We start from the raw sequence: 17,214 nt of genomic DNA, 5'->3' as shown, positions 1-17,214 counted from the left end.
GGAACAGTGTTCCCAACTATTTTTCTAAACTGGGAACGTACTATATATAAAATGCCTACAGCAGGGGTTAATACCAATGGCCAGCAGACAGGACCCATTTCTCTAAAGCGTGGGGTAAGACATGGCTGCCCCCTTTCTCCACTCTCTTTGACCTGGCCCTCTAACCCTCAACCTGCGCAGTGAGGCAAGATGGAGGTATTAAGGTGATTGAAGTGGAGGGACAAGAACATAAAATTGTGCTATATGCTGATGATACCCTCCTGTTCCTTGCAAAACTGCAGGAATCTGTTCCTAAACTTATGAAATGGTTACGCCAATTTGGGGGCCTATCTGGATATAACATTAACTGGTGCAAATTTGAGGCTATGTCCATAGTCTTCCTAGCAGGGAAATGCCATGGCCCTTGATATGGAAAGCAGACTCCCTGAAATACCTAGGAATTCTGATTACTAAGCAACCTAATCTGGTAGTGAGAACTAATTTGAATAAAATACACAGATTAAGATTGCTCTCCTCTGCTGGGCTTACCTCCCTCTGAGTTTGTGGGGTAAAATAAATGTGACAAAGCTGAATGTTATGCCCAGATGTATTTATACTTCAAGAAGACTTCCACTGCTTATTCCTCAAAGATACTTCAGATAAACAGACAGAGTCGTGAGGAGGTTTCTCTGGGGAAACAGCAGGCCTCGGATTGCTTATACCAAACTCCAGCAAGCTGCAAACACAGGGGGCTTTAACTTGGTGAACCTTGGATTGTATCATAACACATTATGTTATGCTGTATCCTTAGATTGTATCAAGAACCTTAGATTGTATCGTATCATAATGTAAACCGCCCTGAGCCATTTTAGAACGGCGGTATATAAATCGAATAAATAAATAATAAATAACACGTTTTTAATTGCACAAGCTGAACATTGGCGATCCAGCATGGAAGGGGAAATGCCAGAACGAGCACAAGTGTTGCTAGCAGAACTGCAACCCTTAGAAGGCTGGGAAGCACTGGGCTCCAGTTATCTTGTAGGAGAATTACCATTCTCCTAAAATACAAGCAGCTCGTCATGCCTCGAAGGAAATGGCAAGACAACTAAACTTTGACCCCTACGCCCACATGGAAATGACACTGTGGGGAAACCCACACATATTGATAGGTAAACAGTCAATTTTATGGAAGCATTGGGTGGAAAAGGAATCAGTCAGCTATCACAGTTGGTAAATGAGGAGGATAACTACAAACCCTTCACTTCCCTGCAAGAGGAGTTCCACTTACCAACATCCAGTGCCTGGCAATATATGCAACAGAAACATAGTATATCTGCTCAATTCTGATCCGATGCCCTGGCAGTCCCAGCAACTCCAGATATATTAGTGCATGCCATTAAGATGTCCCCTCTTTCAAAACTAAATAAATATCTGTATGCGTTCATGCATGGAGACATGGACCCTGGCTTGGATATACTTAGGGAGGGACAAATGGAACCTGGAACTTACACATAAACTGTCACCAGTGCAATGGCAAGATATTTTAGGTAGTGTTTAATGTAGCTCAATGGATCTTAAATTATTATTATTATTTTTACATTTATATCCCGCTCTTCCTCCAAGGAGCCCAGAGCGGTGTACTACATACTTGAGTTTCTCTCTCACAACAACCCTGTGAAGTTGGTTAGGCTGAGAGAGAAGTGACTGGCCCAGAGTCACCCAGCTAGTTTCATGGCTGAATGGGGATTTGAACTTGGGTCTCCCCGGTCCTAGTCCAGCACTCTAACCACTACACCATGCTGGCTCCTTATTGCAGAATATTATTTTCTGGGCATATTGGACCCCTCTACACCTTAAGCGATTAAAAATGGTCTCAAATAGTAATTGCTGGAGATGCAATAATCCTCATGCCAACTTAACGCATATGTTCTAGGACTGTCCCATAGTGTGAGGATTCTGGAGGGAAATTATTACATGTATTAATTTATTGATGGATTCATCTCCTGCACTGAAGGATCTGAATGCAGTACTGGGCATATCCCTACAGAGTGGGGACTAAAATCAGGTCCTAAACAATGACTATGGAGAAGCTAACTGGTAGCCAAGAGATTAATACTGTGGCAATGGAAATCTCCCACAATGGGAGTGAGGAATCAGTATGTGATCTGCTCAATTTAGTGGCACATGAAAAATGGGCCCTCATAAAAGTAAATAAACTGGATAAATTGTCAGAAACCTGGGATAACTTTATTGAACTATTCTTAGAATTAAAAAAGATCAGTTCTGATTTACGCACATCTATTGGAGCAAGATTGTATATCCCCTTCTCTTCTTCTCTCTCTCCCCTTCTGCTCCCCCTCTCTTTCCCCATATCTCTCCTTTCTTTTCCCACCTCCCCCCAGCCAGACAGCAAAGGCTGGCTAGAGGAGGGAAGGTCAGGCTCGGGGGTGGAGCGGGGGGAAGAGATGGAGGAAACAGGGAAAGATGTATGTAAAATACAAGATGTCCCCCCTCAAAAGAACTCTTTTGCAAACTAAATAATTTGTTGAAAGGACACAAAAAGGTATCAGATGTAATAATGAAGGAAACACATTGAAACTGCAATCCTATGCATACTTACTTGAGAATTCAATGGGACCCTCCAAGTAAACATTTAGATGTCATTCAGAAAACCACAAGTGCAGCATGTTTGCACCAAAATGACAAAGATCAGAGGGCAACATGTATTTTATAGAGGATAACACAAATCTCATTCACTCAAAGGCCCTATGTATTAGAAATCAAATAATCCTGGAAATTATAATTTGATGAAGGACTAAGAATTCTGTTATGACCCTTAGCCTGTCCACACACCCCATCCCAGGACTACAATTACAAGGGACCAGTTCAGAAAATATGCCTGTCAGCCCATCCTAAACATGTGGGGGAGGAGTGTGTGTTCACCCACCCACTCATCATGCCATCTCCTAATTGCATGCAGGGCAATTGGGACGAACTGCCTGCACAAGATTAGGAGGCAGATGTCCACATTGCTTGCCCGAACATTTGAGAGGAAGGTTCAGAATTTCACCTGGCTTAGTAGTTCCCTGGGAAGAGGGAATGACTATTATACCATTTTAACTCCACAAAATGGGTGTGCCCTATGATTTGATGAATTCTGAAAAAATGAGGATGGCCAGTATGTGAACCGTAGAGCAGTTTTGAGAGATCCCCGGACACTCCCTAGCCAGAAGGGGTGGAGTGAAGGGCAGGGCCCCAGCCAGGGGAGGCAGGGGCAGCATGAAGGCACAGGGCAGGGTTGACTGCACCAGTTGTAGAGTCCACGCTTCTCTTCTCTTCAACCCAGCAGCCAGTGAGACTGGCTTCAGAGCGGTGGTGGAGGTGGCATGCAACTCCTTTAAAAACTGCTCCTCACCACCTTGAACACCCGGCAGTCTCCAGCCTCTACTACTGAGCTGGCCTCCATGCATGTGCATGGAGGCTGTCCCACCTCTGTTGTTCAGCTCGCCTCTGTGCATGTGCAGAGGCCAGCTGAATGGTCAGCACAACCATGCTGACCACTCAAATAGCCTCCACATATGTGTGGGAGCCAGCTGAACTTAGGAGGTGGGGCAGCCTCCCCATGGAATGCTAGGTGAGCTGCCACCAGAGGCTGCTAGATGCCCAAAACAGCAAAGAGCAGCATTTTTTAAAAGGAGTTGCACGCCGCCTATGGTACCCCCCTGGAGCCGGCCTTGAAGGACTCAGAGTTAGGGGAGAGATAAAGCAGGGCCTGGTTGAGGTAATCATGCTGGTTGTCCTGCCCTGGTTATTGATCTCCAGAACTTTTACCAGAATAGTTAAAAATCAAATAGTATCATTCTCTTCCAATAAATTCCTAATCCTGCTATAATGGCTAGAGTGCTGGACTAGGACCGGGGAGACCAGAGTTCAAATCCCCATTCAGCCATGATACTTGCTGGGTGACTCTGGGCCAGTCACTTCTCTCTCAGCCTAACCAACTTCACAGGGTTGTTGTGAGGAGAAACTTAAGTATGTAGTGCTTGTACTCTGGGCTCCTTGGAGGAAGAGTGGGATATAAAATGTAAAAAATAAATAAAATAAAATAAACTACCAAAGTGAGGAAAGGGCATGATGATAATGATAATAATAATGGAATAAACCAAGAATGAAATCATTAAAATGTACTTCAAATTGATTATATTCCATATTGCACTTCTAAATGTTGGCTTTCCTATTTCAGTCTCAAGGCACCATATTTATTCACAATTTCCACACAGCAGTAAGTATCATGGTTTCATAGACAAACAGAAAAACATATGCTTACCCAGAATCATTCTGGAAACCTTCCAACTCATCCTTTTGTTCAGCTAAGGTAGACTCTAAATCCAAGTAGGTGCCATTGTGAGACAGCTGCAGTGTACAGTCATCAAGCTGAAAGAGGAGGGGGAAACCAGAATTTATTTATTTATTTATTTATTTATTTATTTATTTGATTGATTTCTATACCGCCCTTCCAAAAATGGCTCAGGGCGGTTTACACAGAGAAATAATAAATAAATAAGATGGATCCCTGTCCCCAAAGGGCTCACAATCTAAAAAGAAACATAATAAACACCAGCAACAGTCACTGGAGGTACTGTGCTGGGGGTGGGTAGTGCCAGTTACTCTCCCCCTGCTAAATAAAGAGAATCACCACATTAAAAGGTGCCTCTTTGCCAAGTTAGCAGGGGTAAATGCTACAGTTCATTGAAGCTATTGCAGAGCCTCCATCCTGCAGACCAATGAGGATATTTTTTGGAAACCCGGCAACGGGGGCAGGGGAGAGAGAATCAGATTTTCACAATTTTCACTCTTTGTTCAAACACTTAACAGGTGTGGCTTTCTCTACACATACTGGATAATAATACTTATTATTCCAAGCAAAGTATGACAAAATGGCAATGTTACCAGACCCACTTGCTTCGCCATTTTGGGGTCCAGCTAAAAGGTCATTCTGGCAAAGTGTTTTCCTAAAATGCAATACTCAGGTTAATTTCAAAAAGACATGTAGCAAGCCAAAGGAAATTCCCCTCACTGATTCCATTATGGCACAAGCAGGAGAAATGCAGAACATACCCACCTGAGAGTTGCAAAAAGGATCAAAAGAAAAAAGAATGCAAGCTCTCTTCCTTCAAGTTTGATAAGGGCTAAGTAGAACCCCCCATCCAACTTTTTCTCCCCATCACCGAGGGACTATATGCTCTATGTTTCCTCCTCTATGTCCAGGTGATTGCTTCAGCAACCTCCCTTTTTGGAATATCCTTTGTCAAGAGGCATACAGGAAAACACCACCCAGACATAGCCTGATCAATAACTAATATTCATGCCTTATCAGGAGCAGTAACTCCTGAAGTTATCAGGAAACTCCTGAAGGAGACTATCTGCTCGTCTCTCCCTAGCCTATAAGCCCCATGACACAGTTTTCCACCTAGCCCTCATGCAAGCCTGCATGCTACTCAGAGTGCCCTTGCATTTGAACCAAGGCTTGTGTTTGTGCTTGTGCCACTGTGCTTTTGCATTTGCTATTGGTCATGGCACACCATGCTGTCCAGGTGTGCCAATGAGCTCGCTTTATGCTGGAGCTCCCCCAAGGGTGTAGCAAGGCTGGCGACAGCCCGTGTGCGGCCGCCACAGCCCCGCCCCTGCATCTGATGTCAGCGGCAACCTGGCTAGCCACGCTCCTGTGTCTGACGCTAGATGCGGGGGCGTGGTCTCCCTGTTCAGCCCCATTTGGAAAGGAGATTGGCCAATCTCATTTAAGGCAGGGAAAGCCGTTCAGGGGGGATTTTAAAGAAAGGCAGCCACTTCCCTCGCTGCTTTCTTTATCATTGTTCTCTTCCTCCTCCTCCAAGCAGCAGCAAGAAAAATGAATCAGGCGGAGAGCAGCAGTAGAGAGGGAAAAATAATGCAAGGCAGCTGCACAGGAGGCAAGAATGAGTGAGCTGGAAACTGGGAGGGCTGAGGGCTCATCATGAGCAACTGAACCAACAAATGGGAAAGGCAGGCGGGGGGTGATGGGAGGAATGAAACGGCCTTTGCAAGGACTCCAAGCAGCAACTTCTGTGTCCCAAGGGTTGCAAAGTGTCAGCAATCAATCTCAGGGAACCAGAGAGGATTCGAACTTGCCCTACACCTGCAAAAAGGCATCCAGAGTAGCCCAAGTCAAGTCCTTTCCATCATCCAAGGTGTGGAGCAGGGAGCAGACAGTGTGTCAGGTTTTAATCGGATTCCGGGCTAACTATGACTGCTTCCAGCCTCCCTGCTCTCTGCCAGTCAGAGAGATGCAAACCTCCTAATCCCACCCCCACAGCAACTCACTTTCTCATTGTTTTGTGAACCAAGTTAAGCACATGGGCACGCCCAAAACCACACATACACAGCCCAGTTACTATAAAGTGGGGCGGGGGTGCGGTATCATAGGCGAAGATTTTGGGATTGGGGTTGGGGGTTTTAGTGCTATGCATCTTCAGGGAGTTCCGGCCACGGAACTCATTCTGACAAGTGCGGGGGGGGGGGGGAGAACATGACACATGCAACCTACCCCACTATTTTGATCACTCAACCCTTTCTCCTCCTCCTTCCTGGAAGAGCTCCTGTGCTTTTAATAGCTGCCAGGTTTGCAGAAATTCAGCAGGGAAAGCTTCCCCCCGTCACTTTCTCTCCATGCAGGGCAGCTTCATGCCAGCCAGTTGCTAGCTGCCTCTCCAGGAAAAGATCAATCATCAAGCTCGCAGCTTAGACTGGGGAGACTTGAGCATCCCAAATGCAGAGATGCTACACGGGGCAAGTGCTCCCTTTATGGGGCAGGCAAAGATCCCGGGTGCCAGTGAAAAAGAAAGCTCAAGAATCACTGCACACCGGACCCTGCATCTGTCTCGGCCCACAGCTGCCCGCCTCAATCCCAAACAGAGCGAAAGGGCGGAGCCATTCCGCTGTCAAGTTCGACCTCGCTCTAAGCCGCTGGAGCCACCTCCACTTCCTGAAGAGAAGGACCTGGCTATGCCTGAGCTCCAGTGTGCAGAGCACGCTTTGGTGGAAGCGACGATGAAGCTCGTCCATCTGATGCAGCCAGCCAATCAATTGTGCATGAAGCTGCTACTACAGCAAGCGGCCTTTCAGGGAGAATCACTCCAGCTGCACAGTGCAGCCGATTTCAGCTCCAAACAGGGCTGTGTGGCCCTGTTTGGGACCGAAATAACACCCCCGTGTCTGACGTCAGATGCAGGGGGCATGTCTGGGGCCATGCTCGCGGCCCCTGATTGGTGGGCGGCCTGGGTTCTTTGAACCCTTTTGCCTAATGGTGGCTCCACCCGAGCTCCCAGGAGAGAAGGATTTCTCACAGCTAGACTTGGGTAGCTATGAAAAACATGTCTCTCTTTTCTTTTCTTTCACCCTTAAGCCTCTATCCCCCTTCCTAGTACAGTAACTTGTTAATGTGCCTAACCACCCACTTTTTCATTTCTTGTACCCCTATTATCCCTTAATAAAGCAACTTTTTGCTTTCAAATTCATTTCTCCATTCTCTTTTTTCCCTTTTCTGGCAATCCATATCACGGCTGCTTGTTCCGCAGTTCTTAAGGTATTTTTATTGCTATTCACAGGTCTGCACATATTGATGCTAATTCCCCCCACTTGAACCAAAACATAGTAACGGAGGCTGGTAGCTGACATGCCTCCCACAAACCTTGTAACAGAAATCATTAAGCAGCAGATCAATATTTATGGTACAAATACAACCAATATTTATATAACGCTTTTCAACAAAAGTTCCCAAAGCAGTTTAACATAGATATAAATAAATAAAATGGCTTTCTGTCTCCAAAGAGCTCACAATCTAAAAAGAAAGAAAGAAACCTAAGACAGACACCAGCAACAGCCACTGGAGGGATGCTGTGCTGGGGATGGATAGGGCCAGTTACTATCCCCATGCAAAATAAAGAGAATCACCACTTTTAAAAGGTGCCTCTTTGCTCATTTAGCAGGGGTACAAGGTTGCTTGCTCAATTAAATCTCAGATATTATTTCAGGTATAATTTCTCCAACATAAGTCCTGTTTAAATAAGTGGATTCCATTTTTCAGTCACTTACACCTCCTTACTGACTTCTGGTCACTAACACAAGTCACAAAACATAAAAGTTAGCACTAATCATGGTTACACATTATGGCTACATTAGACCTCAATCTCAACTGCATCCATCAGAGAGACCCTTGCTTAAAGGATCCTGATGTGAAAGATATGCAAGCCTTGATGAAGAGCCAGCATCTACAAGGGCAAATCTTACCTCACTAACCTTTTGGAGTCCTTTGAGAATGTCATGTGGATAAAAGTGATCCAGTTGACATAGTATATTTGGACTTCCAAAATGTTTTTGACAAATCTCCACATCAACGACTTTTGAGCAAACTTAGCAAGCATGGGATAAGGTTCAGTTGTGGATTGGTAACTGGTGGAGGGACAGGAAACAGAGGGTAGGAATCAATGGACAGTTTTCACAATTGAGGGAAGTAAGAAATGGGGTCCCCCAAGGATCTGTACTGGGACCAGTGCTCTTTAACTTGTTCATAAATGATCTAGAAGTTGGGGTAAGCAGCAAATAGGGGTGTGCACAAATTGATTTTTTCGTTTCAATTTGTACCCAAATTGAAACCCCCCTGATTTGTTTTAGGTCCGAATCTGACACCCCACTGAATCACCCCAGATTGTAAAACCCAGTGTCCCATGGGCTTGTGGTTGGTTGGCACCCTATGTGTTCTACACCACCACTCGTTCTGGGCCACCCTGGTGTCCCCCAAATGGAATTATGGGGCTGCTGAAATCCCCATTATTCCCTATGGGGCGAAAGCTTAGACATACAAACTTCAGAAATTCTTTAAAAATCGCTCCTTTCACCAATGTATTTGAAATCTGGATGGTAACAGGCACCCATTGGGACACTATCACCTGACCCACTCTTCTGCCCCTGAAACCCCCCTTCTGCCCCAAAGACATGCCAACTTCAAAAATAATTAAAAAATCACCCCTTTGCCCAATTCCTTTGAAATCTGGGTGGTAGCTTCCTTGTACCCATTGGGCACTACCACCCACCACAATCCACTCTGGGCTACCCTGGTGCCACCCCCCCCGGGAGTTATAACTAATGCTGCTGAAATCCCCATTATTCCCTATAGGAAAAAGCTTAAAGATGCATAAACTACAATGAGCTCTATGTGGGGCTGCCTTTGTACATAGTCCGGAAACTAGATGGTCCAGAATGTGGCGGCCAGGTTGGTCTCAGGGTCATCTAGGAGAGACCATATTACTCCTGTGCTGAAAGAACTACACTGGCTGCTGATACGTTTCTGAGCAAAATACAAGGTGCTGTTATTACCTATAAAGCCCCAAACAGCTTAGGCCCTAGGTATTACAGATAAAATCTTCTTCACCATGAGCCCCACCACCTATTAAGATCATCTGGAGAGGTTTATCTGCAGTTGCCGCCAACTCATTTGTCGGCTACTCAGGAATGGGCCCTGGACTTTGGAATGCACTCCCTGTTGAAATAAGAGCCTCCACATCTCTGGCAACTTTTTAAAAGGCACTGAAGACACATTTATTCAGTCAGGCTTTTAATTAGATTCATGGTTTTAAAATTTTGATGTTGGTTTTAAATGATTTTAATGTTTAAATGATTTTAATTGTTTAATTGATTTATTTTTTCTCTGCTCTGTTTGATTATAGATGATGCTGAGGGTTAGGAAAGAAAACACTGATGACTTTCTCTGAGCAAAAAAACCAATCATTAAGAATTTAAAGCTTGGTTCTCCTTTGAGATCAGATTTTCCAAACTCCTACAGTTCTCCTCTAAACCTCAGCTTAGAGAAATTTGCTGGTATCTTTAAAGTACACTCCAAAATGCCATGTGTGAAATGGTTCTTGGGACAGAAAGGGGGTAATAAGTTGCCCAGACACCAGTTTGTGGTTCAGTATGCAGGTGGCCCTCTTTATTCACAAGGGTTCCGTTCTCACAGAAAAATCAAAAAGTGGTAAGGGGGAGAAATAAGAATAGAAATGTACAATACCTTGATCTCCAGAAATGCCCCCCAACCCACAAATGGGCTGAAATTTTTGTGATTATTCACCAAAAAATGTTTTTAACAAGTGAGCCTCAAAATGGCTCTGTGCTGTAAATTGACGGCTGGAGGTTACACCAGAAGTCATTTCTGGAAACTCAGCAACTGTGAACAGACAAATTTTTAGTCTATTTTTGTACTGTGGATAAAGAAACCGGGTCTCTTAAGACCTGTCTGCAGATATGTGAAACCGCAGGTGCCTAGGACCACAGATAATGAGGGCCAACTGTACTGAAAATACTTGAGGACCTCTAGTTCCATTATTATTATTATTTTAAAAATCCAACTCTTGGTAGAACTCCATATTTAAACTGCCCCCCGCAAGTTCCTTTATGGGCCCATCACTCTTTCATGTACTTTCCAGTCATAAGAAACAAATAAATATGTGAGAAATAGTTCAATTAAATAGGTTGTCTTGAGCAATTCATTTAAAGTCTGAAAAAGTTCTACTTCTGTTCACTATAGCATATCAGGTCCTTCCTGTTTTCATACTTCCTTGACAGTTACCCTCCCCCTGCTAAATAAAAGAGAATCACCACATTAAAAGGTGCCTCTTTGCCAAGTTAGCAGGGGTTAGATCTGAATAGTTACATCTGAAAATGATGATCTGTTATATTTGAATACTCGTCATAGTTATGGAGTAGGCAGCAAACCAGGATGTGAAAACCACAGCTTAAAGTGGGTTTGCAAACCACTATAGGTGTTACCTATAACTGTTAGATCTTCAATGTACACCTCCGCATCAGACTCTGTAACAATTGTAAAGTTTGAATCTAAGTCAGCCCAAATAGCCCATTTTGTCCACAAAGAACTCATTAAAAACATCACAGTGAGTAATTGTTGGTTCCATGTACTGATTTAAGGGGGAATGGAACATTAGCCCCTTCACAACCCTGAACTCCTCTGCCGGATGTGAACATGGAATACAGGAGGAAAAGAACTGCTTCTTTGCAGCACATATCGCCTGAGCATAGATCTTCAAATGTACTCTATGTAGTCATCTGTCAGATTCAAGTCGAGTCTTTCTCCACTTGTGATCTAGTAGTCTACCTCTCCACTTCCGCCCCCGTAGTTCTTCTGTATACCAAGGGGCCAGTTACGAAGTGCGTAAGAGAGGATGTTTAGGAGTGATCATTTCCATTACGCTGGTGCGTTGATTATTCCAGTTCTCCACCAGAGTGTTGACAGGATCACCAGTAGGTAAGGTAAAGTGTGCCGTCGAGTCGGTGTCAACTCCTGGCAACCACAGAGCCCTGTGGTTGTCTTTGGTAGGATACAGGAGGGGTTTACCATTGCCATCTCCCGTGCAGTATGAGATTATGCCTTTCAGCATCTTCCTATGTTGCTGCTGCTCGATATAGGTGTTTCCCATAGTCTGGGAAACAGAGCCAATACTAAATCCCTTGAAGGCTTCCTGGAATTCTAATGGATCCAATAATCTTCTCAGGTGGACCATCCTAACGGGGCCCCTGCCCCTGTGTAGGTGGGACATGGCTGTGAGCCCAACCTTAACCAGATAGTGGTTCCCCATGACAATGGGGAAATCACAGGAGTCCCCACTCACAGAATAAAACCCTGTCCAGAGTGAAAGACCAGATCTAGCATGTGACCAGCAATATGTGTCGGTCCTGAGACCACTTGGGATAGGCCCATAGTTGTCATGGCTGCTATGAACTCCTGAGCCGTCCCAGACAAATCGGTCCCAAAGTAAACATTAAAGTCCCTCAGTACCACAAGCCTGGGAGAGTCCAAGACCAAGTCTGTCAGCTGTTAGAGACTCTGTTGGGCAGCGGGGCAATCGGTACACCAACAGAAGTCCCAGTCTTTCCATGGTCCCCAAACTTAGGTACACATATTCAATATGGTCAGATACTTCGACAGAGATCCTGGCAAGAGAGATAATATTCTTATAGACCACAGCCACACCACCTCCACACCCATGTCCCCTCCCCTACTCCTCAACAGAGTACCACGGAGGGAGAAGCTGGGACCAGACTGAGCCACCAGCCTTCCCCTAACCAAATCTCTGTAACAAATACCAGATCGGCCCCTTCATCCAGAATCAGATCATGGATTATTCCAGGTTTATTCTGAACCAACCTGGCATTACAAAGGAGCAAGACAAGCCTCTATGGGTGATTGGTATTGCTTTCCAAGATCAAAGCCAGAAAGGCTTTAAGCAATTAAGCTTCTGATTTCCCTTCCCATGCAACAGCCTGCTGACCTGTCAACATTACTCCTTCTATTCTGCACCACCACTAGAATAGCTGCCCCATAATCAGTGGATACACCCCCTGTCTCCCCATCTCCAGACAGACCCAGAGACATTAAAATTCAACTCACCCAGAATTGCAAACAGAAGCCGAATTAAAGTAGCCACCCACCCTCACACACCATGAGGGATCCTGAGCCAAACAGCCTGGCCCTCACCCTCATTATCCCCTGAAGTGGCTCCCCCCAAGCAGCGGTGGTGACGTCACCGCCACAGGCAGCATTCCTATAAAGGCTCAGAGCTGAGCAGATGATCCTAGGAAGTGCTGAGTCACCCACCCCTGGCCCCAGTCCTGCACACACTTCCCACAGATGTTACCCAGAGGCAGCAGGCTGCAGTCTCACAGGGGAAGCAGAAGCAGGCAGGTAGTAGCAGAAGGAGCCAACAGCACACACTTGGTCTCCCACCCCAAGCAGCACTGAAGGGGAAGCACTGATGGGCTCTTCCTCTTCTCAGCTAGGCTTCTAAGAGACTGAGAGACAAGCAACAGTCCTATAAAGGCCCAGAGCTGGCCTTTAGGGCTAATGTAACTGTAACGTAAAACAGGGCTGAAGTAACTTGATTACTGTACACTTGATGATTAGCAGTTGAACATGTGGACTGGATAACAACAGAAAACATTGTGTTTTGTGTGAGGTGATGTTTCTTTCTGTGGCAATGCATCTGTGATGGCCCACCTGTGAGTCATTCTTTGATAGTGCTGTCGGGAGTCCCTCCCTCCCCCGCGAGACAGGGTTGTGTATCCAGCCAAAAGCCAAGTCAACCCCAGCAATTACCTCTCAGGAGTCAGGGAGGGCTCAGAGATAAGTGCAACAGCTGCTGGGGGATGGGCAGGGTTAGCCAAGGAGACGGCAGCTTGGTGGAGAGGGAATAGCAACGATATTAACTCCACAGCTGCAAACAGGTGCAGGCATATTAAGGAAGGGGGTGGAATTAGAGAACAAGTCCCTTTTGGGAGCCAGGGGTTGGCTGGCCACAACACCGGCCCAGCCAGGGAAGGCAGAGCAGGCTGGAAAGAAGGAGGAGTGATGGAAATGCAGGGCTCTATTTAAGCCAGGGGCTGCCGAGGATGAGGAGATCAGCCGGGATGGGATTGTTGGTCTGACTGTCTCCCAAAGAGGAATTCAGACCTTTTTGTTCCCGCTGCTGGGAGAAGAAGGGATTGGATGAACTTCCCTCCTTTCCCAGCTCTGAGGCCATGCCCACACCTAGAATTTAGTGCTGGAGGGCGGAACATTTGCCTTGGAGAATTCCTCCCCCACAGGAATGCTGACAAGTGCATTTATCCAGTAATAAATATCCATCTATGAACTGGCCCACTGTTGTGGTAGACATATACTTTGTGGGGCTGCAAAAGAAATTATTTTTAAGGAGCAAGCCTAAATGTCTTACTACAGAGAAGCATATCTTCTGTGCATATCTTACTTTGATTTTCTTATAATACTTAATTTGGGCAATGTGATACAGAAGGAAAACTTCTATATTGCAACAAGCACACAATATTAATATAAGCAAGTTCTGTGAAACAGAATACAGTCATCACGAGGATTCCGTTCCAGGAAAACCTCGCTATTGGCAAATTCACTGTTGGCAAGCAATTGAAAGCAATGAGAAACAGGGGTTAAGGGAACTGCTGTCATAAACACAAAAACCTCAAAAACAAGGAGAAACAATTAGAAAAGCACCAAAACCCACGCAAAAAGAGAGACTTTCACTCTGTCCTGGTCCAAGCAAGGTAGCTGAGGACCAACTTTCCCTGCCCACTCATCAACTGATCCACTCACTCACCACCCCATGGACCAGAATGGTGGGTGCTTGCTTGCTTATCTCCCTCTCTCTTTTTCTCTTCTGTCTCTCTCTCTCCCATTTGCTGCTCCTCATCTCTCTCTCTTCCCTCCCTCCCTCTGTTCATATTCTTCACGTCTTCTGAGGAGCCTGCCCTTCTCCCCAAGCCCACCCCAACTTTCCCTGCTCTCTCGCTTTCTTTGCTCTTCTGCTCCCAGTTCTCTGCTTCTCTCTTTGTCTCTTCCATCTCTCTCTCCCCTCTACTGCTTTCTGACTCTTTCCTCCCCCCCCCCCGTTCATATTCTTCGCTTCCTCAGAGGAACCTGCCCTTTCACCCCAGCACACCCCTCTGGCTGCCTCACTGAAAGGAGGAATGGAGAGTTTTGCTGCAAGGCAAACCAGCAGCAGCTGCTTGCCACATTTTGCCAAAGTGGAACTAAGTGGTGCGTAAGGACAGAAAAGCAAGTGGAAGCATGTGCACTACCCCCAGCAAGTCCTAGGCAGCTCACAAGCTTAGCAGGACATAATGAAGACAGACAGCCACATCCTCCCCTCGGCTCCTGCCCACCCCTCCCCCCTCCCCATCCTTCAAGTCCACACCTCTCTGCAACAAAGCCAGCCCTGTCTCCCCTCTTGAGAGCTCCCTCATCCATGAATGACAGACTAGCTATCTTTCTCTCACCTCCGCTTTTCTCTCTCCTCTCCTTCCCACTTCTTGCCACCCAAATCACAAGATAACTCGTGGATACTTGGTTAGCATTAGGCAAGACCACTAACAAACCTCCATCGCGGATGCTTAAAACGAGGGAGGTTGGCGAGGGAATGACTGTACCTCACTCTTGTCATACACATAAAGAATAAAGTATGTACTAACCATATCAGACCATGAGCACATTATTCATAAAACAGTATACTGGTCATTCTTAGAATAAAATGTTTGGAAGCAAACAGTGCTTTTTCTGTACATTTACATAGTAGTCAATCAGCTGGAAAACCTATGCAATCATATTTTGCTATGTTCTGCATAGTTCTGCATCATTCACCATGCTTGTAAAGCCCCATATGTTTATGAGTAGCATGTAAGTACAAGTTGTTCTGTTAAGAGCAACTCCTTTCTTTCACTACCTCCTTTCCTTTCACTATCCCTAAAACTGGACTAAATTTGGTCCAGGGTGGATTTGATTTAAATCAAACTGATTTAAATCACGATTTAAATCACTAGCAGGGTGGATAAAAATCAAAAAAATCCTATTTAAATCAAAAATCCGATTTAAATTTTAAAAAATCAGATTTTTAAAAATTTAAATCGGATTTTTTTAATTTTTATCCACCCTGCTAGTGATTTAAATCGTGATTTAAATCGTGATTTAAATCAGTTTGATTTAAATCAAATCCACCCTGATTTTTGGTCCAAATCGGCTAGGCATTCTTGCACCTTAAACATTTATGTTTCTGCCATTTTGAATCAGGGTGGATAACATCATCACAAACTGATGACATCATCACATTGAGGTGCCCCTATTTGCCCCTACAACTGTACCCAATTTGGGGTACAAACATTGCGATTAATTTTATCTACCCAAGAATTACCTCTGAAGGGTGCTTTCCAGACTGTGGGACAAAGTGGTGTAAAATCCCATGGCTTTTACCCTGATGTTTTGAAGCCACTTCCTCCCAGGAGAGAGTGAGAGAAGGCAGCAGGTGACCGATAGCTTTCCCTCACCTCCTCCCCCACACCACACCACCAGTCCTCTGGGGAATGCTGCCCAACCCCTCACACATAAGGCAAATCGGGAAGGAAGATTGTAAAGCTGGAGAGTTGCAGTGGGGGTGGGTGGGTGAAGAAGAGAACTAGAGAGAGGTGAGGGGCAAAACAACCCCTAAAATGAACCTGGCAAATCAGGGAAGGAGATTGCCGGCAAAGCTGGGGTGTTGTGCTGGGGTGGTAGGGGAGAAGAAAATGAGAGAGAGAAGAGGAGGAGGGAGAGGCTTCCCCACTTCCTTTTTTAAACAGTGAAGCATGCCTCTTAAAATGGTAAATACAGTGGTCCCTCTACTTAAGAAATTAATCCATTCCGAATGCACATTTGTAAGTCGAAAAATTCGTAAGTCGAAAAGCGGTTTCCCATAGGAATGCATTGGGAACGGATTAATGCGTTCTGGAGCCTAGAAAAAAGACCCAGACCCCCAGTAAGGCTTGCAAACTGCACAGGAACATTTCTTTTCAAGAATAAACAGGCAGTAAACAGGCAGGCAAGTCAAGGAAACCGCATGTAAAATTCGTAAGTCGAGGAAACACCATCTAAAAATTTGTAAGTCGAGGAAACCCCATCTAAAAATTTGTAAGTCGAAAAAACCGCATCTAAAACCAGATCTAAAACTGCCGTTTGTAACTCGAAAAATACTTATGTCGAGTAGTTTGTAAGTCGAGGGACCACTGTACAGCTCTTGGTTTTTGTTTTTTTTAAAAAAAACCTCATGCAACGTTGTAGCACTGAAACACAAAGATAAAATCTGAAAGGCGGCACCAGATATGTGAACATATATAGCGGTCAGTGCAGGCACTGCACTGTCAAAACACAGGTAGTACGGAAGCACACTTAGCAGATACGTGGTGAAAATGTTGTAGCATGAAATCTGGAAAGTGCCAAAAACAGCATCGGCTCGAAACACACAAGACAACACTGAACTAATTTAATGAAAGTGTATCAATAAAAACATACTGAATAAATCCACCAGCACCTTGGGAGTTTCCCCCTCCTTTTTCTGTTTTTGTGTCCCTACAACTGTACCCAGTTTGGATCATTTTGATCCAGGCATAGCAAAGCTGATAGCAGGGGACAAGGGGACACACACACACACACACACACACACAGAATGGCAGGTGATCTCATTCTTAAGGAAAGTAAAACAAAAACCTGTTTTGATTTTTCTCAGCATTACCAGGCAATTACAATTGCATACAGTGGGCTGGAAGTCCTGTATCAGACATCTGAATCCATCTAGTATGATTGTCAACGTG

The 17,214-nt window shown here is 45.1% G+C and overlaps 1 protein-coding gene across 12 annotated transcripts in view; it reads right to left on the bottom strand.

Annotated features, from left to right (window-relative positions):
• Positions 1-17,214, bottom strand: part of FHOD3 (formin homology 2 domain containing 3) — a 663,149-nt gene that overhangs the window by 594,677 nt on the left and 51,258 nt on the right. For 11 of the 12 annotated variants that reach the window (XR_008309501.1, XM_053259380.1, XM_053259375.1 and 8 more), the window contains exon 2: positions 4,310-4,416. Coding sequence is in view for 11 of the 12 variants with exons in the window: in XM_053259380.1 (XP_053115355.1) it covers positions 4,310-4,416 (107 nt within the window). In the remaining variant the exon portion in view is untranslated. Of the gene's footprint in view, positions 1-4,309; positions 4,417-17,214 lie in introns of those variants that run through there. The other variant, XM_053259378.1, reaches the window with a different exon arrangement.

The sequence above is a fragment of the Hemicordylus capensis genome, chromosome 6 (genome assembly GCF_027244095.1).
Source record: "Hemicordylus capensis ecotype Gifberg chromosome 6, rHemCap1.1.pri, whole genome shotgun sequence".
Taxonomy (NCBI): Eukaryota; Metazoa; Chordata; class Lepidosauria; order Squamata; family Cordylidae; genus Hemicordylus; species Hemicordylus capensis.
This window is presented reverse-complemented; position numbering and strand designations above follow the sequence as displayed.